At 38.0% G+C, this 20,507-nt stretch overlaps 1 protein-coding gene and 1 long non-coding RNA gene across 2 annotated transcripts in view; one reads left to right on the top strand and one right to left on the bottom strand.

The window, feature by feature from the left end:
• DIAPH3 (diaphanous related formin 3) overlaps positions 1–20,507 on the bottom strand; it is a 563,614-nt gene that overhangs the window by 294,396 nt on the left and 248,711 nt on the right. Inside the window, 3 exon segments of the mRNA NM_001192614.2 lie at positions 1,625–1,675; positions 1,677–1,720; positions 13,125–13,220. Coding sequence (NP_001179543.2) covers positions 1,625–1,675; positions 1,677–1,720; positions 13,125–13,220 — 191 coding nt within the window.
• Positions 1,549–19,218, top strand: LOC112449030 (uncharacterized). The gene is made up of 2 exons (XR_003037477.2): positions 1,549–1,759; positions 18,891–19,218. It is a non-coding gene; the product is annotated as an uncharacterized lncRNA (long non-coding RNA).

Here is a 20,507-nt window from a genome sequence, read left to right as displayed (position 1 = left end):
AAGTTCTTCACTGTACAATTAGAAAGTATTTTTAAAATTAAAAATAAGACTTCAAACAGCATGAAATTCTTATTTTTTAATGAATATATAAAGATTTTGCATATGTCCACAGTAAATTTTTAGATTTTCAATTCATAAGACTGGATTTATATTTACCAAGTGTGGTAAGCAGAATGATGACCCAACCCCACTAAGAGCTCTTCATTTAATTCCCTGAACTTATTAAATATTAACTTACACAACAAAGGGAACCAAGGTTTAAAATGGAATTAAGTTGCTATCAGCTCACCCTAAACCAGAGAGATTATCCTGGATTATCCGGATGTGCCCAATATAACCACAAAGGTCATAAAAAGTGGAAGAGGGAGAGCACAATAGTAAGAGGAAGATGTGAACAGAGGCCACCTCTACAAGGTTTCTGTGAACAGAGGAACAGAGCTTCAAAGGCACTGGCTGAGAAAAAATGAAGGAGTGTGTCCACCAGCCAAGGAATGCGGGCAGTCACAGGGGCTGGAAAACAAAAACAGCTTGAAGCCTCCAGAGAGGAATGCAAGTCGGCTAACACCTGGACTCTGGCACAGTAAGGCCACACCAGACTTCTGTGCTACAAAAATGCAATATATTTGTTTTATAGTAAGCCACTAAATTTGTGGTAAATTGTTAAAACAGTAATAAAGAAGTAATATGTTAATAAATTATGTGGAACTGAATATTCTTCGGACATGAATTTTAAAATCCAAACTTTTTTCCACTCAAACAACAAGACATGATCGTGCAAAATATTTATATAATCAAGTTAAAAGCTACTGTCTAAATATAAATATTTATATATTTATAATACTTACAAATGCATTATAAAAACTACATATGCATTAAGTAGAAACATTTTAGTGGAAGAACTTGGAAATCTAATCCCAGGAATAAAGCACATACACAATCAAAAGGAATAAAGACAAAAACTATGAGAAACTGCTGGAAGAAAAACAAGCTTGAACAAAGGTTGTTGAGTTAAGTAGTTTAAAGAGTCTGAGAGTTAGCAAAAGTCACTGATGGAATTATATATTTACACCACATTTAGAAGACAGGACGGAAAAAACCAAGAAGTTCCAGCCTTCTGAATGACTGAGAATACTATGCAAACAATTTCTAGTATTCATGGAAACACAAATGACTCAAGTAAGGGTTGTTAGTAACAGTAATTCTAAATAAAGAGAAAACTCCCTCAATCTTCTTTACCAAACAAAAATACAACTTTATAAGTCATACAAGCCCAAGCCATGTATGACTTTATAAATCATACAAATAAATTTAAATTAGCATATTATTAGACTTAACTGTAAAAAAAAATACATATATGTAAAAGTAAACAATCTGCCTTTCAGAAACAGTCATTTAAAATAACTGAAATGTAATCATTTGATAGCATTATATTTAGTTTGCAGTTACAAGAACATGCAAAGCTCTATCTCCTGGCAACGCAGAACTTATGCTAAAAGTAATTATGCAGCGAAGATTTTCCAGTTGAATGATTTGGTTTAATAATTTTGCTTCACTTACAGATTTCTGCTTAATGAGAAGCCTGCAATGAAATATAGGAATTTAAGCTCTCTGTCTGTTTGTTTACCTGAATCATAGACTCTGCCAACTGTGTTTCATCCACTTCCAATATCATCAGTTTTGATTTCCTCGTATGGCACCCGGAAAGAGCTCAGGAAGATTGCTAAGAGGAGGGGAAAAAAAAAGAGCCATAGTAAAGAAGGTAAGGAAAGAATATTTTTTTAATTTATTTATTTTTAATTGAAGGATAACTGCTTTACAGATGTAAGAAAAGAATCTGAGATGTACTTCTAAATATAAAATAAAAAATGATTCATAAAAAGAGAAATTTTAAATATTCAATATAACTACTGTGGAGGAATCTTTCAGTAACACATTTCTTACTCTTCCTCAGTTTTAGAACTACATTTAAACAACAGTTCTATATTATGTTGGTTCTGAGGATGATTTTTAATCCTTAGTTACTAGCCTAATATAGGAATGTGCCAATTTTGATATGATTTTTTAAAAACTGAAATGGATTAGTACACTATAGAGGTATCATATTGTAATGAAAAGAACCATAAAACCCCAATATGTACACATAATATTTATCTAGACGTGTGTGTTATTAGTCTACATAATATCTTCTGCCCTTACTAAATAGTTTAAAAAAGTTTTGTTTTTTTTTTCCCAGAAAATTGCTTAACATATGACCCAGCAACCCCACTACTGGGCATATACCCTCATGGAACCATAATGGAAAAAGACACATGTACCCCAATGTTCACCACAGCACTATTTACAGTAGCCAGGACATGGAAGCAACTTACATGTCCACTGACAGATGAATGTATAAAGAAGTTGTGGTACATATGCACAATGGAATATTCCTCAGCTATAAAAAGAAATGCATTTCAGTCAGTTCTAATTAGACGGCTGAACCTATAGCCTATTATACAGAGTGAAGTAAGTCAGATGGAGAATGACAAATATCATACATTAATGCATATCTATGGAATCTAGAAAGCTGGTACTGATGATCCTATTTTCAGGGAAACAAAGGAGATGCAGGCATAAAGGACAGACTTTTGTACACAGTGGGGCAAGGAAAGGGTGAGACGATTTGAGAGAGTAACATTGAAACAAACATTTTCAGATATAATAAATAGCTAGTGGGAATCTGCTGTATGATTCAGGGAGCCCAAAGTCAGTGCTCCGTGAGAACCTAGAGGGGTTGGGTGGGAGGGAGGCAGAGGGAGGTTCAGGAGGGAGGGGACACATGTACACAAATGGCTGATTCATGCTGACGTATGGCGGAAACAATCACGATATTGTAAAGCAATCATCCTCCAATTAAAACAAAAAAACTGCTAAGCAGTGCACAACACTTTTACAAGTCATAAGAGCACCCTCATGTTCAGACAATATGCCAGAGAAATACATTCTGCATAGAACTAAAGCTTAAATATGCAATATTAGAACACAAATTTTAATGGAAACTATCCAAATGGACTAGAAGGGATAAAATGGTATTATTGAGAATTCAACATTATTTACATTTTTTATACCTCACATGGGCTTCCCTGTGGCTCAGATGATAATCTGACTGCAATGCAGGAGACCTGGGTTTGATCTCTAGGTGGAGAAGATCTCCTGGAAAAGGGATCTGGCGCCTCTGTCCGTGGAATTCTCCAGGCAAGAATACCAGCAGCTATCCACTATTCTTCCACTATCCACTGCCATATACATCCACTAATTCCATGGACAGAGGAGCCTGGTGGGTTACAGTCCATGGGGTCAGAAAGAATCAGACACACTGATCAACTAACTCACGCCTACCTCATACATCTTACATACATACATGTTCAAACCCAATGATCTTCTCAAAAGTTACTGAAGTGTATAAGAATATTTTCAGAGCATTAGATTTAATGTTTTACTGGTTCCCCCTTATTCTACTACTATTGTTTCTTTTCTCCAGTGATAGATGTTACTTCTTGAACACACTCAGACCTCATTACCACTACCCACTACTTTTATATACCAAACTTGTTATCATTTATTTGTAGGTATTTTCAAATAAAAACACTATTTTTCATGAAATTGAGAAAACATGATGCTTCTTTCTTGGAGTAAGACTATATTCCTGAGGATACCATGGATCAACTAGAGATGAATAATAAGAACATCATTTGTGTTCTTATCATCAGCTTCATTCACACATATTGAACTCAACAGTTATAAATGTGGGATATGCTGCTAGAAATAATAATATGTATAATCTTCAATAATGCAAGAACAAGAAGGAACAAATGAGCTAAATGATACTGCAAAAGAGATTTCTGGAATTACTAAAGGATAACCCATTAGTAGACACCAGAAAGCACAAAAATATTATATGATCTTAAAGAGATAATTAATGAATAACCGAGAGGGAATAAAATCTAAATCTATACATCATGAATAAAGCAAGTTGCATATGATCCTAGGATTAAATGTAAACATTAATATGAAATGAAGTGAAGGTCGCCCAGTTGTGTCCGACTCTTTGTGACCCAGGCCAGAATTCTCCAGGCCAGAATACTAGAGTGGGTAGCCGTTCCCTTATCCAGGGGATGTTCCCAACCCAGGGATCAAACCCAGGTCTGCCACATTGCAGGCGGATGGATTCTTTACCAGCTGAGCCACAAGAGAAGTCCAAACATTAACATACGAATACTAAAAGAAATTGAACGTGGAAAATTAGCTCATTTATGATTATAGAATTTACTCATAATAATCAATGAAAAAACATATGAAAAGACTTATATCTGACAAAATAAAAAGAAAACACTCATGTCAAATCACCTAAAACAATGGGATGAATGTGCCTCAAAATTCAGAAGGCTTTTCCCCAGTTCATTCAGAATACAGTGAGATCCAAAGGAGAAAAATGTATGATAACTCAAAACAGCAAGAAAAAATGACCAACGAATAATATGTAATTTGTTAAACATCAGAAATAAGCAAACTGAGAAGGTAAATTGCTAAGATATTATCTGGATTGCAAGTTTAGAAGGATTAGTAAGATTAATCACAATCCTTAAAACTCCCTTTGAGAAACAATAAATTCTATTTGAAACCTAACTATGGACACAATAACAAATTGTAGAAAAGGTTTTAACATTAAATAAAAAGATTAAAAGGATCAACAGATAAACAGATAAGGAAGTTGTGGTTCAGTTCAGTTCAGCTCAGTTGCTCAGTTGTGTGACTCTGTGACCCCACGAACTGCAGCACGCCAGGCCTCCCTGTCTATCACCAACTCCCAGAGTCCACCCAAACCCATGTCCATGGAGGGATGAATCTGAGTCAGTTGCAGGGAGGTAGATAAACCTAGAGCCTGTTATACACAGTGAAATAAGTCAGAAAAGGAAAAACAAATATTGTATATTAATGCATAATATGGAATCTAGAAAAACACTACTATTTACAGAGAAGAAATGGAGAAGCATTCATAGAGAATGGTCTGGTGGCTACAGTGGGGAAAAGGGAGGGTAGAAAAACTAAGAAAGTAGCATTACCATATATACACTCCTATCTAGTAAAATGGATAACTAGAAGGAAGCTGCTATATAACAGAGGGAGCTCAGCCTGGTGCTCTATGATGACCTAGAGGCGTGGAATTGAGAGAGGCTCAAGAGGGAGTTTTTTATTTTATATGTGTCTGATTCTTTCTGACCCCATGGACTATAGCCTGCTAGGCTCCTCTGTCCATGGAATTCTCCAGAAAGGAATACTGAGGCTTGCCTGGAGAATCCCATGGAGAATTCCATGGACAGAGCAGACAGATCCCTTCTCCAGGGGATATTCTGAACGCATAGATCGAATCTGGGTCTCCTGCACTGAAAGCAGAGTCTTTACCATCTGAGTCACCAGGGAAGCCCATACCAGGTATAAAAAATGTAAAAAATGTTGAATTCTCAATAATACTTTTAAATTTCATAATGGAAAACTCTGTATTTTATATATATATAAAATTGTGACTGACTTGTGATGATGTACAGCAGAGACTACCACAAAATTGTAAAGCAATTATCCTCCAATAAAAAATAAAGAGTATCTTTAAAAAAAAGATTAAAAGGAAAGAATTACATGGAAGCATAACATAATAATTGAGGGAGAAATAAATCATAGTTTTTATTTCAGGTGGCATGGCAAAGTGGAGAGAACTTTGAAATGTTTTTTAAAAGTTATTTTTACTTTAATCTTTAAATCCTTTTCTGATCTATCCCAAAAGAAAGGAAATTAGAAAACCTGGAGAAAATGAAAAAAATACTTAAAGAAATGAAACAAAAGTTTGAAACATTGAGCAGGAAACAAAAGAACTGTATTATAAAGAAACAAGTATTTGAGGGAGAAAAAAAAATCTTTAAAAATATGCATTATCTAGCTACTGAAGTAGAAAATTCATATGGATTAGACATCAGATAAAGAGAAAACAAGTAACATAAGCAGAGATGTTCTCCAAACCACAAAGACAAGGAGATGGAAAAATCCTAAGTTAAGAGACATGGAATATGAGTATGGACACCTAAAAATGTCGTCTCGGAGTTCTGAAAGGAACACACACACACACACCAGGGAAGAGGCATATTTAAAAAGAAAATGTCACTTTCCAAAATTTTAGAGACAGACAAATCATCAGAACAATGAAGCTAAACAAGTCCTAAACACGGTATTTTTTTTTCTTTAAAGCTACACTAGCTTCTTGTAAAACTCCAAGTATTAGAGGGGTGGTAGAATGGGAACATTCAAAAGCTCTGATATTGGAAGAGAAAACTGGTACAAATGCAGAACCGGTATATACTTATAGTAGCAGTTGTTGTTGTTCAGTTGCTAGGTCATGTCCAATAGACTACAGCCTGCCAGGCTCCTATGCCCATGAGATTTCCCAGGCAAATTTCCTTCTCCAGGGGATCTTCCCAACCCAGGGATGAAACCCATGTCTCCTGTATTAGCAAGCAAATTCTTTACCACTCCAGGGAAGCGCTATACTCAAAGTAGAGGTTACCAAACTTTTTCTATAAATGACCACATTGGTAAATATTTTAGGTTTTATGAGCCTATACAATCTGTCACAGCTACTCAATTCTACCATTGCAGCCCCAAAGCAGCCATGCTGCTGCTGCTGCTACGTCGCTTCAGTCGTGTCCGACTCTGTGCGACACCACAGAGGGCAGCCTACCAGGCTCCCATAGTAGTAATGAATGTGTTAGCAGCTCAGTCACGTCCAACCCTTTGCAACCATATGAACTGTAGCCCACCATGCCCCTCTATCCGTGGAATTCTCCAGGCCAGAATACGGGAGTGGGTTGCTATTCCCTTCTCCAGGGGATCTTCCCAACCCAGGAATCTAACCCAGGTCTCCTACAGGCAGATTCTTACTGTGTGGCAAACGATTAAGTTTACCCAAGTGAGGTCTGGCTCCTATGAGGTACTCTGTAAGCCCTTGGAATGTCCTACTTAGTAAGAGTGTCTTTGTTTACTAGGAGATTTGGGCCACAGCCTATTAGCCTGAACTGTGGAGGGTCTGGAAACTAAGGTCAAACATATGGGGGAATCAGCTATATCAAGACCCAGTGCAAACTAAATACCAAGGCTTGGGTCCCTGCTGGCAATAACCTGTGAGAAGTGTCCCCCATCACTGCTGGGAGAAGCCAGTGCTGTCCTTGTCACCAGTGGGAGAGGACAACTGCAACACCATGCTTACAGCTCTCCTGGACTCGGCCCCACGGGCCTCTTCCCTCTTGCCGTTTGCCCCACGGGCCTTTCCCTCTGTATCACTTTGCTGTAATAACCATGAGTAAAACAGCGGTCAGTCAATTCTATGAGTCCTTCAAACAAATTATCAACCTTAAGAGTGGTCCTGGGGACCCCTGAACTTGCCACTGGTTTCAGTAGTGACAGCAGCCCTGGGAACCCCCTAACTTTGCAGATGAAACACCTCTATGATCTCACTTACACAGTTATCTAATCATATAAATATAAGCAACATTAGTTACCCATGCTATTTATAACTAATAATACATGTTTAACAATAATATATGAAAGACAAGTTAAATTTGAATAGAAAAATCAACTTTGCAGATAGATATAACTTACTTAACTTGCTTCTATATTTGTAATTCATCCACTACTTTCAGGTATTATTCCATGATTAAAATAACATATATTTATAAAGACTGAAATATGGGGGGGGGTTTTTGCTTATGAATAACCTTTTGGGAAAACATTTGCCATAACTAAGGGCAAGAATGGTAGAATGGATATGAGTTTGGGTAAACTCCAGTAGTTGGTGATAGACAGGGAGGCCTGCCCTGTTGCGGTTCATGGGGTCGCAAAGAGTCGGACATGACTGAGCGACTGAACTGAACTGAACAGCAAGTAAATTACACAAGAGCTGAAAATGAACTAATGCATAACACACAAATCAAAAGAGAAGCACAGATCTTTAAAACACTGTATTTAAAAGTTATGGAGAATAATATAAGATGTTTATTTAAAGCATCCAAAATACACATTAAACTGAATATTTTTACTAACATGCATCTTATCCCTTAAAATGTGATTATATTGATCCCAGTCGGAAGTTCTGAGTGCAGTAAAGGAGTGTAGAATGTGCAGATATTAGAACCAGTCATACATGTTTTCTGCAAGGGAACTTATAAATATTTAAACCTTTATACTAATTTCTAGGTTCCAGGTTTCCCCCCTTTACAGCTCTAATATCCACTCCAAAAAAAATCTAGTAAAGCATAGAAACTTGTAAAACTCCCAAGCCATCTCTTCATCCTAGAATGGCTAGAATTCTTTTACCCTGAACCCAGACTCGGACAAACTTCAGAAACCCAAAATATACCCACTCCAGTACTCTTGCCTGGAGAATTCCATTGACAGAGGAGCCTGGCAGACTGCAGTCCATGGGTCCCAAAGAGTTGGACATAACTGAGAGACTAACACACACAACCCATTTTTAAACAAATAGGTAAATAAATCAATAGATTTTAGATCCTTCCCCAAAACTCTGTGAAATGTTTCAGTTACGAGAAATTTAAGAGAAAGTACCTTAGGCTTCTAAGTGATAAGACAGAGTCTTGTCACCATCATGTGACTCTTCTCAGAATTCAGTATCTCAGAAGACTGAATTTCATAGACAAAAACCAGCTGTGAATCAGACTATAATTACAGTAAAGATTATAGGCTGCTAAAGCCTCTTAAAGCTTAAATCATAACACTTGCTACACTCAGAGAGGGTAAGAATGATTCGAGATGGATTACATCATAATATGATGACCTGGTATAAATTCTGACCTTTTGATCTTATACTTTAAAATGTGTCTAATAATTAAATGAATGGATTCACATGCTCAGCTACAGCAACCCAAACAGTATCCATCTTTATTTTGTATTCTCTAAACAGCCATTTTCAAAATCAGCAATCTTTTTCAAGTCACTCAACTGCCATGCTACCAACAACCTACATACACTGTCAACAGAACTACCGACAAGGAGACTCTGCAGTAAAGACTAAACAGGCACATCCTGAACCAGCACGTCAACTACTGCACTTGAACCTGGAATCCTGTTTAGTATATGTGTGTAATGCATAACTAATACTAAAGAACACTGCTCAAAAGACCAATCATTCAACTTTCAGATGGCTATTTAGGCTATCTTACCACAGCTAACCCACCTAAAAAGAATCATATTCAAGATAATATTTCTTTAGGACCCCGAACAAGACAATTTATAATGGAGGCCATTAACAGTTTTCAAGACAAAAAACATTCTTAAAATCACAAAGTACAGAACGTTTTGACATTATTTAAGTTACTAATTATAGGGGACTGGAATGCAAAAGTAGGAAGTCAAGAAACACCTGGAGTAACAGGCAAATTTGGCCCTGTAGTACGGAATGAAGCAGGGCAAAGACTAATAGAGTTTTGCCAAGAAAATGCAATGGTCATAGCAAACACCCTCTTCCAACAACACAAGACTCTACACATGGACATCACCAGATGGTCAACACCGAAATCAGATTGATTATACTCTTTGCAGCCAAAGATGGAGAAGCTCTATACAGTCAGTAAAAACAAGACCAGGAGCTGACTGTGGCTCAGACCATGAACTCCTTATTGCCAAATTCAGACTGAAATTGAAGAAACTAGGGAAAACCACTAGACCATTCAGGTATGACCTAAATCAAATCCCTTATGATTATACAGTGGAAGTGAGAAATAGGTTTAAGGGCCTAGATCTGATAGATAGAGTGCCTGATGAACTATGGAATGAGGTTCGTGACATTGTACAGGAGACAGGGATCAAGACCATCGCCATGGAAAAGAAATGCAAAAAAGCAAAATGGCTGTCTGGGGAGGTCTTACAAATAGCTGTGAAAAGAAGAGAAGTGAAAACCAAAGGAGAAAAGGAAAGATATAAGCATCTGAATGAAGAGTTCCAAAAAACAGCAAGAAGAGATAAGAAAGCCTTCCTCAGCAATTAATGCAAAGAAATAGAGGGAAACAACAGAATGGGAAAGACTAGAGATCTCTTCAAGAAAATTAGAGATACCAAGGGAACATTTCATGCAAAGATGGGCTCGATAAAGGACAGAAATGGTATGGACCTAACAGAAGCAGAAGATATTAAGAAGATGTGGCAAGAATACACAGAAGAACTGTACAAAAAAGATCTTCACGACCCAGATAATCATGATGGTGTGATCACTCATCTACAGCCAGACACCCTGGAATGTGAAGACAAGTGGGTCTTAGAAAGCATCACTACGAACAAAGCTAGTGGAGGTGATGGAATTCCAGTTGAGCTATTCCAAATCCTGAAAGATGATGCTGTGAAAGTGCTGTACTAAATATGCCAGCAAATTTGGAAAACTCAGCAGTGGATACCGGACTGGAAAAGGTCAGTTTTCATTCCAATCCCAAAGAAAGGCAATGCCAAAGATTGCTCAAACTACCGCACAATTGCACTCATCTCAGACGCTAGTAAAGTAATGCTCAAAATTCTCCAAGCCAGGCTTCAGCAATACGTGAACCGTGAACTTCCTGATGTTCAAGCTGGTTTAAGAAAAGGCAGAGGAACCAGAGATCAAATTGCCAACATCCGCTGGATCATGGAAAAAGCAAGAGAGTTCCAGGAAAACATCTACTTCTGCTTTATTGACTATGTCAAAGCCTTTGACTGTGTGGATCACAATAAACTGTGGAAAATTCTGAAAGAGATGGGAATACCAGACCACCTGATCTGCCTCTTGAGAAATTTGTATGCAGGTCAGGAAGCAACAGTTAGAACTGGACATGGAACAACAGACTGGTTCCAAATAGGAAAAGGGGTATATATATATATCAATAACCTCAGATATGCAGATGACATCACCCTTATGGCAGACAGTGAAGAGGAACTAAAAAGCCTCTTGATGAAAGTGAAAGTGGAGAGTGAAAAAGTTGGCTTAAAGCTCAACATTCAGAAAAGGAAGATCATGGCATCCAGTCCCATCACTTCATGGGAAATAGATGGGGAAACAGTGGAAACAGTGTCAGACTTTATTTTTTGGCCTCAAAATCACTGCAGATTGTGACTGCAGCCATGAAATTAAAAGACGCTTACTCCTTGGAAGGAAAGTTATGACCAACCTAGATAGCATATTCAAAAGCAGAGACATTAGTTTGCCAACAAAGGTTCATCTAGTCAAGGCTATGGTTTTTCCTGTGGTCATGTATGGATGTGAGAGTTGGACTGTGAAGAAGGCTGAGCACTGAAGAATTGATGCTTTTGAACTGTGGTGTTAGAGAAGACTCTTGAGAGTCCCTTGGACTGCAAGGAGATCTAACCAGTCCATTCTGAAAGAGATCAGCCCTGGGTGTTCTTTGGAAGGAATGATGCTAAAGCTGAAACTCCAGTACTTTGTCCACCTCATGCGAAGAGTTGACTCATTGGAAAAGAGTCTGATGCTGGGAGGGATTGAGGGCAGGAGGAGAAGGGGACGGCAGAGGATGAGATGGCTGGATGGCATCACTGACTCAATGGACATGAGTCTGAGTGAACTCTGGGAGTTGGTGATGGACAGGGAGACCTGGCGTGCTGCGATTCATGGGGTCGCAAAGAGTAGGATACGACTGAGCGACTGAACTGAACTGAACTGACTGAAGTTAGTAATGCTTTTCCTTTCCTTTAAGAGGGAAGTTTCCTGAAACAACAAATACCAAAATTTCACTGGTCTAACCTCCCGGCCCCAATACCTTTCTACTTTAGACCACATGTTCAGCAGACAACAGGAACACAGGCCCCCTGCCTTACAGTTCTCACGTTGGGAGGACAATGCCCTGAGTGCAGGCAGAGCGCCCTGGAGCTGGTCCCACAGCAGGTAAGTCCTCCACGCCGCATCCCTGCTGGCACCTTCCTGGGCCCAACCAAGCCACATGGCTCCACTGCAAAGCGGCAGCTATGCACAATCAGCAGGTGCCCAGAAATGAAAACACTGCTTTTGCCAGAACACTAATTTCTTCACACTGTCCATAGGACCTTGTCAAGCTTATATCCTGTCAGGCGTACACTGCAGAAAAAGAGACAGCTCTCTGCCAAAAGTGAGCAGGGTAAGAAGAGGCTTCCAGAGTTTTCACAAAGGAGTGTCAACCCCGCCTTCTCCGGACACTGCTCTAACTCCCTCCTGCATCAACAGCATGGAGGCTCATCCTCTCGCCAAGGACTGTTTTGTCCAAGTGATTGCGAAAAGCTCACTTTAAGCACTTAATAACTGAACGGCAGAGTACGTTAGCTCTTCTTGCCTCTAAATTCTCCACATTTTATCCATCTTGTAGCATCAAAAAGTAATATATCCAGATTACATTATCTCAGTTCCAAACAGAAGTGTCTTTGACGCATTTAAGATGCAGCTGAAATGAGTCAGAAGCAAACCCATTTGCCCTCTTCTCCCACAGCAATTCAGCCAGGAAGACAATTCAATACTAAGTATTTAGCTCCTGTAACAGTAATTAAATCTAAAATATTTCAAGGCAGTACTTTTGAGGAAAGGCTTTGAACTGCTCAGATGGGATAACAGAATTCATTTTAATCACCATCCTTATTCCCATTAATATTCCAAACTCCTCTGTGTCTGATCAAGTATCACAAATAACAGTTTCAGAGGTACAAAAGAAAAAATCCACTACCAATTTTTTTCCCCAAAATATGATGTCATCACCTAAATTCCATAATTCTTTATTGTTATATTTAAAAGAAAGACTTTAAAGGGTAGGTCTATTTTCAGTAATGGGAAATATATTTTTATTTTAAATCCCTTTCCTAGCTTTATTTTCTAATATGCATTAATCTTTTGAAGAACTTAACTTATAATTCCTTCAGGAATTATGAGTCAAAGGAAAGCAAAGTTAACTCTTAATCTAAGTGATAATAATAAAATTAACAGAAAATGAAAAAAGTCAAAAAGAAAATGACATAATTTAAAGGAACCAGTGTGTTCAATGGTGTGTTTTTCTAATTTAATTATATTGAAATCTGATACTTACAAAGGTTCTGGGCAGTTTTGGAATCTAGAAATTTAAGTTCCTTAATTCGTTTCTTAATAGCTTTCTTCTCTTCAAAATCTTCCTCTTCTCTTTTCTCTGTAAAACCAAGGATAGATCCATGTTAGGCACTGAACTGTCAGAAGATATAAACTTTGTCATGAAATAATCTTAAAAAACACATAAACAGTTTAAATCAGTTAGAAAAAGAATAGTAGACATCCCAAGACCCAAACTATTTCATATAGGGTCTGGCAGTTCTTTCCCTAAAAAACAACTAAGAGTAAATATTTAAAAGTCTAACAGAAAAAACATAAACAAAGTTGTTGTTCACTATGGAAACCAAAGCCATCAGGTGAAGAATAAGCACAGTGAGTTCATCTCAACAATATACAGTACACGATCATAAAAATAAATGTACTGACACTTGGGATAGGTTAAGGAGTTAGCTCTAAGAGTGTTAAGCAAACACTCAGAGGTTTTATGTTTGAAATACCTTATTTATTTAAAAAGACATATAAAACTGGACAGTAGAATGTTTATAATTTGTTTTCCAAATACTTGAAAAATACTCAAATTTTAATATTCAGCCTACTTTATCTGAGCTTTTAAAAATCAGCAAATGTATTTAACCTCTCTGTCCTTGCTAAAAAATAAGTAAGAGAATAAATACATCCTGCTGAACAATATATGGACTGTGATTACAGCACAGTACATGACAGTCAAGGTTAACAGCTGTAACCAGTAAAGTGATCCTGTCCTGGTTCCTCTCCTTTGTACACATGGACAGCACTTCTGACGAAAGTCATTCATCTAGACAAAATCAGGATCTCGAAAACAAAAAACAGACCAAATCGTTTAGCTAGATGTGTATAAATAAATCACTAATGTTGAAGAAACTTCAAAAACAATCTTCATATATAAGATAGCACATTATAATTAGATTTTTGTATATCAGAAAAGCATTATAATTACATGTTTGGGTCCATAGTGTGAAACAGGGATCAAATTTTATGTTTTTCAAAATGTTTATTAACTAATTATCTCTATCATTTTATGAATAATCAACCATCTTTCTCAACTGATTTTACATTACACTTTTAGTCTATATTTGCTTTCCTGGACGTCTAATTCTGCTCCACGGTTCCACATACTACTCTTGGGCTACTATCATCCCGCCTTCAGCACTGTAGGATTTATGATATATCTTACTAATTGGCTGTTCAAATTATTTTTCTTTTTAAACATTCTTCACTTTTTTCATTTATTTTCCACATGAACCTAAGAGCAATCCAAAGTTCTAAAAATAAATCCATTTGAATTGTAAGGCATTCGTGAACAGATTGAGGTAAATCTGATATGTTGACAATTTCCAAACTTCCTAATCATGAACATGACATCTGTCTATAATTTTTCAACTTAACACAGCATTCTGCATAGGCATCCTGCATACTTATTGTTAATGTCAGGTGCCGTAAGTATTACACTCCTAGGTCTCTGGACATACTGATTAACTCAAACTTTCCCCACTATACTTTGTTACTAGTTACTGGTAGAATATAGAAATTTTGTTGAATTTTGCATGTATGTTTTATAGTCATTCACTTTACTTATTTATTCTTTCATTCAAATAAGTATCTACTAAGCACCAACTAAAAAAGAACATGCTAGACAAAATGGACATGTCTTGGCCTCAAAAAATTTAAGAACCAATCCAATTAAAGTACATACGTAGATATATCTACAGTGTTTGGGTAAGAACCACAGGAGACTAAAGAAGATTAACTCATACTTTTAAGGGGCAGTCTCTATGGAATGAATGATATCTAAACAAAAGCTAGAAAGAGAAAAGGAATTAGGCAAGTGAGAAATGTTTGGGGTGGGAGAAGGAAGGACACAGATTATGGAAGGATAGTGATTCAGGTTCTGCGAGGGCACAGAAACAAGTAAGATAATAAGAACAAAGAATATTGGGTGGAAATAAATGGCACCAGAATATGTGAGACCTTTTAAGCATTACTTTGTCAACAAAGGTCCGTCTAGTCAAAGCTACTGTTTTTCCAGTAGTCATGTATGGATGTGAGAGTTGGACTATAAAGAAAGCTGAGAGCAGAATTGATGCTTTTGAACTGTGGTGTTGGAGAAGACTCTTGAGAGTCCCTTGGACTGCAAGGAGATCCAACCAGTCCATCATAAAAGAGATCAGTCGTGGGTGTTCACTGGAAGGACTGATGCTGAAACTCTAATACTTTGGCCACCTGATGCAAAGAGCTGACTCATTGGAAAAGACCCTGATGCTGGGAAACATTGAAGGCAGGAGGAGAAGGGGATGACAGAGGATGAGATGGTTGGATGGCATCACCAACTCAATGGACATGAGTCTGGGTAAACTCTTGGAGTTGGTGATGGACAGGGAGGCCTGGCATGCTGCAGTCCATGGGGTCTCAAAGAGTCGGATACGACTGATCAACTGACACGACTGAGCGACTAAACTGACTGACTGAAGAATTCTGGCTTTTCTTAGAGCAACGTGAAGCCACTGAAGTCTTAAGCATGAGAGAGACATCAAAAGAACTATATTTTAGAAAACAACGCAGCCCACTGCCGGTGAATTGAAAGCCTGGCACAAAGTAACGGTAGAAGGGCAAGACAGAGGGGAGTGGTAGCAATCCACGAGAAATGGGAACACTCTTATTGCGACTGCTCAAGTCACAAAGCTTAAAGTCACCCTTCTTTTCACCAACCCCTAACTACATCTAGACCAAGAGTGAATCCTGTCAATTCTAACTCAAAATATTCACTAAAATAAGCACCCCTTACTGGATCCCTGGCTACTACATTCCCCCACACTGCTTGTAGCTACTATCCTTTCTCACCTGTATCACAACTGCTTTCTAACTAGTCTCCCCACTTCCAAGTCTGACCAGCTGCAGTCTCTTCAGGACACAGAGCGAAAGACTCCTGTTAAACCCCAGCAGCACAGGTGTGCTCCCTCACACAGACCAGCACGTGTTCCCGCCTGGTGTGCCCCATCACCAGCGCTCTGCCTGGTTCCTCCTCTGAAGCCCTTACTCCCACATAACATGAATTTGATAGTGTCTCTCTCCCTGCATGAGAAAGCAAGCTGTTAGAGGCAGTTACTTTGTTCACCAGTGTATACTTAGCCCCAAGCCTGGAACACAGCAGGACCTCAGTAAAGCTCTGTTGTATGTATATGCGCATGTACCTGTGTACCTGCAGACTAATGGAGAAAGAAAGGGACCCTCAGGTTTAAGCAATCAGGCAGATGATGACTGAGCAACAAATGAGGAACATTTTTGACCCAGTCCAGTTTTAAACATGTGCAGTTTGAGGAGCTCTTGTACTTCCACATGTCAAGAGCTAAAATGTATCCATCCTAGTAATTATTTTACTGGTTGTCATAGGTTATCCAGGTATCAGCAAATAACCGCACATTCATCTCCTTATTCCTAGTATAGAAGTCTTTTCCTTGTCTTTTTGTATTGGTTAATATTTTCAGATGAAGGATAGTAAAAATTTTATTAGTGGAGTGCCTTTCCTTAACCTCAACCAATGATAATCCTTTACTTTTTAGAAAATGTATACATTTTATCTTCCTATCTTGATCCTCAACTAAAAGGCTTGTCTCTACATTTTTAAAAATCAATTTATTTCTCAACAGCAGTAACCTATCACATTCTGAAATATCTTCTGGTCTACATAAAGAAAAAAGTCAAATAACCTTAAATTTTAAATAATATTGACTGAATATCTGCTAGGCATTACACTGAACAATTCCTGATGCACTTGCTTATATAACTTACATAAGAGTAATACTACTTCTGTGACTATTGTCATCATCATCATAATCATTGTAAGAAAAATAATGTTTGAGGTAAGTATCTTTAAGCAACAGACCTAATGAAAGAATGAAGGTCACTACACTTTGACTCAACCTTTCTACTAGTTGCAAAATATGTTAGATGTCACATTAAAAAAAGTTTATCTAGCACTCTTCACTACTTCAACCTGCAAATCAGAAACCAAGGCCACTTCAATTTTTTTTTTTTTAAATAAAAACAATAAATTAAACTCTTGTGGAGTTTAATGTATCAGCATACGCCATGCAATGGACACCATGGCTTTCTCCTCTCTTCTCTGCTACCAGATAGTTAAAGGACGGCTGGGGAAAGATGGAATGGAAACAGAGTAAAGAGACAGGAAGAAAATGAGTTTCTAAACTAAAAAGAAATTCATTAAAAAAAAAAAAAAGGATTAAAAAAAGATACAAACCCACTTACATAGTTATGAAACCAGATAATCAAGTCTATTATCCAAACAGACTGATTTGGTTAAAATCTTTCATGCTGAGAAATAATGAGAAGTACTGCTGTGGGGGAAAAAAAAACACACACAGCCATATCATGAACTGCCTCAAATGAGAGTAAAACCAGTGAAAATGTTTATGCAAAGGTCACTGATAAAGCAGGATATACATGTTGCCAACAATAAGGATGCGTTAAAGAGAAATATGGGATCACAAAGAGTCAGGCACGACTGAGCGACTAACATACAAAGACAAATAAGAATAAAGGAGGCTATTAGTAAGAATGAAAATTTTCACAAAATCCAGTTACCCATGCTGATGGTAACTCTGTCGAATACTAGCCAGGAGAGTGCAGGGTTCTGCAGGGAACTTGAGCTTGGGATCCCAGTGCCAGAATCTGAAACCTGGCCCCTGAGGGCCAGATAAGAAGCCAACTGTGGCTTACATCCCTGCCCTACGGGCACTGTCCTCTAAGGACTTGTGAGAATGAAGGGAAATAATCATTACCTTCCCGAAACCATCCCCTAACCCCTGCAGTGACAGAGAAATGAGGGGCAAGAAACAGAGTGCCTGACCGCAGCTCAGGAGCCCAGAGGAGAGCACCTTTAGACACTCCCCGCCCACTGCTGGCGTGCCTTCTGAAGCCAGGACCAACACCCTTTCTCTAAAAGACTGGCTTTCCTCAAGTATGAGTCAGGATGTCAGATTATTAGTGCCATCTATATTTGTGATGTCGCTTTTTTGCCATTAGAAGTCTGTGTTTGATCTCATTTCCTAGAGATGTCGAGTAAAGCTGCATTTTTCCGAGAAGATTAATCCTGTTCACGAATGGTTCTGATCACTAACACAACCTACGCCACCTTTCATAAGGGTTTATGTCAGAATTAAGTCAAAGACGACAAAGCTTTCTTTGTTGCCGAGAGCCATGAACTGAAAAAGTCTTTTTTAATTATATTTTCTCTTTATTCTTTTTCTATTTTCAAAGTTTCAAAAATAGCTGCAAAATTATATAAAGAATCTCCTTTCAAAATCTCTTCTTTCATACTACATTTTCCGTTAAAAATCATAGTTCCATGGTACATGGTTATACAATTTATTCTAGTTCATTTTACATTATGTTCTAATCAGATTGATTAAAAATGTGACCTTTTTCTTTATGTGGAGTAAGATTCCACATAAATTTTAAGGTTCATTTATTTAAGGTATAATTTAAGGACTGCAGAAAATTCTAGAATATGCAGTTATAAATGTGTAAGTAGCTAGTAGAGGCACAAAATGTAACAGTTTTCTACTTCTATAATTGAATATTTTAAACAATAAATGCTACTAATAATGTTTTATTCTATATATACATATAATTTTTTTATTTGTTAGTGCTTTCTGGTTATTCTATCTTATGACAATATATCTTTAAAGTACTAAGCATTTTAATTTTTTTCTAGTTTTCATTTGCTGCTAAGTCACTTCAGTCGTGTCCGACTCTGTGCGACCCCAGAGACGGCAGCCCACCAGGCTCCCCTATCCCTGGGATTCTCCAAGCAAGAATACTGGAGTCGGTTGCCATTGACTTCTCCAATGCATGAAAGTGAAAAGTGAAAGTGAAGTCGCTCAGTTGTGTCTGACTCCTAGCGACCCCATGGACTGCAGCCTACCAGGCTCCTCCATCCATGGGATTTTCCAGGCAAGCGTACTGGAGTGGGGTGCCATTGCCTTCTCCGAGTTTTCACTTAGCACAACTGCTATTAAAGTTTACGTTATATGTTTAAATTACCATTTTTTTGTTCATTAGATTATCATAACATTAGCCTTCAGAGGATAAAAGGAAGTGCACCCGATTGAATAACCATTCTCGGTGACACTGAGAGAAGCCAGTAAGAATCATCTCAACGTAAAGTATATGACCACTGAAGCCGACCACAGCCTTCAGGCGGGGTGGAAGGTTGGGGCAGACAGCTATAAACTAGACATCATCTGCATAACTGTGGTTGCTTTTCTTTCCAGCTTTGCTAACTACTGGCGTTTTAAGACTCCAATAAAGAGTATCAAAAATTTACAGCATCCACATTTATAGGCTCTTGAATATGAAGTTTAACCATCTCATTATATCAATGAGGAAACATGTATCAAGCCCAGGTTTTTCTGTGTCAAGTACAGAAAATATGAGTTACTTGCCCGAGGTCACAAAAAGGCCTCAGTTGTCACCAGATCCCAGACAAGAACCCTGGTCCCACACCACAGGCCCAGATCAGCTCTGGGGCAGGGGACCTGAAGCAGGAGAATAGTCTGCAACCGGCTGAGCATGGGGTCCCCCCCAGGCTTCACGGTTCCAGGTGATGGGAGACATGCAGTGGAAGTGGACCGGGGAAGGAGGAGAAATGCTTGGTCTCTTGAAAACAATGAGCAGGATTAGGGCTATGGGAAAAACTATATAGCTCCAAAAGGAGAATCAAGAGTTCACTCATCACTACTCTCACATGGCGGCTCCCTTAGGGGGAGGCTCAGTTATTCAGCCAAAAGGGGTGAATGGAATGGATCAGTGAGACTCAGGGGTGTGAACTGAAAACAGATGAAAAGCTGAGAAAAGAAAGCAGATTTCTGAAAGTTACTAACATTGGAGACTGTGATAAGACGATATGGTTTCAAAGAAGACAGGCAGCTCAGAGGCAGAAGATACAGAATACATAGAAAAAAGTGAAAACCTGGAATAAATTAGTTATTTTTTCATTGGCAATATCCCCTTGGCAAAATATCAAAGTAAACACTTTGGTACTGAAAACTATAATTGTATAAATAGCTTCAGTCACACCTGATCTGTCAAACCCAGTTTTAATATTTCTAGGCACAAAGATAAATGGCTATGTATCTAAATACAAAGAAAATAAATAGGGGAGAAACAGGTTATTTTTCTATTCAAATATTAATATGACTGCCATAACTAATAAGAGCATTTTACAAGCAAAAAGCTGTCTATCTGGTAATTCAAGGCTAAGAATTATATAATATATAAGAGAGTAGCTTAAGCACTAAATAAAACCTTATAGAATGAATGATTCAACAAC

This window comes from Bos taurus, chromosome 12, assembly GCF_002263795.3.
Source record: "Bos taurus isolate L1 Dominette 01449 registration number 42190680 breed Hereford chromosome 12, ARS-UCD2.0, whole genome shotgun sequence".
Lineage (NCBI taxonomy): Eukaryota > Metazoa > Chordata > Mammalia > Artiodactyla > Bovidae > Bos > Bos taurus.
The sequence above is the reverse complement of the archived record's forward strand: the minus strand, read 5'-3'. Positions and strand labels throughout refer to the sequence as shown.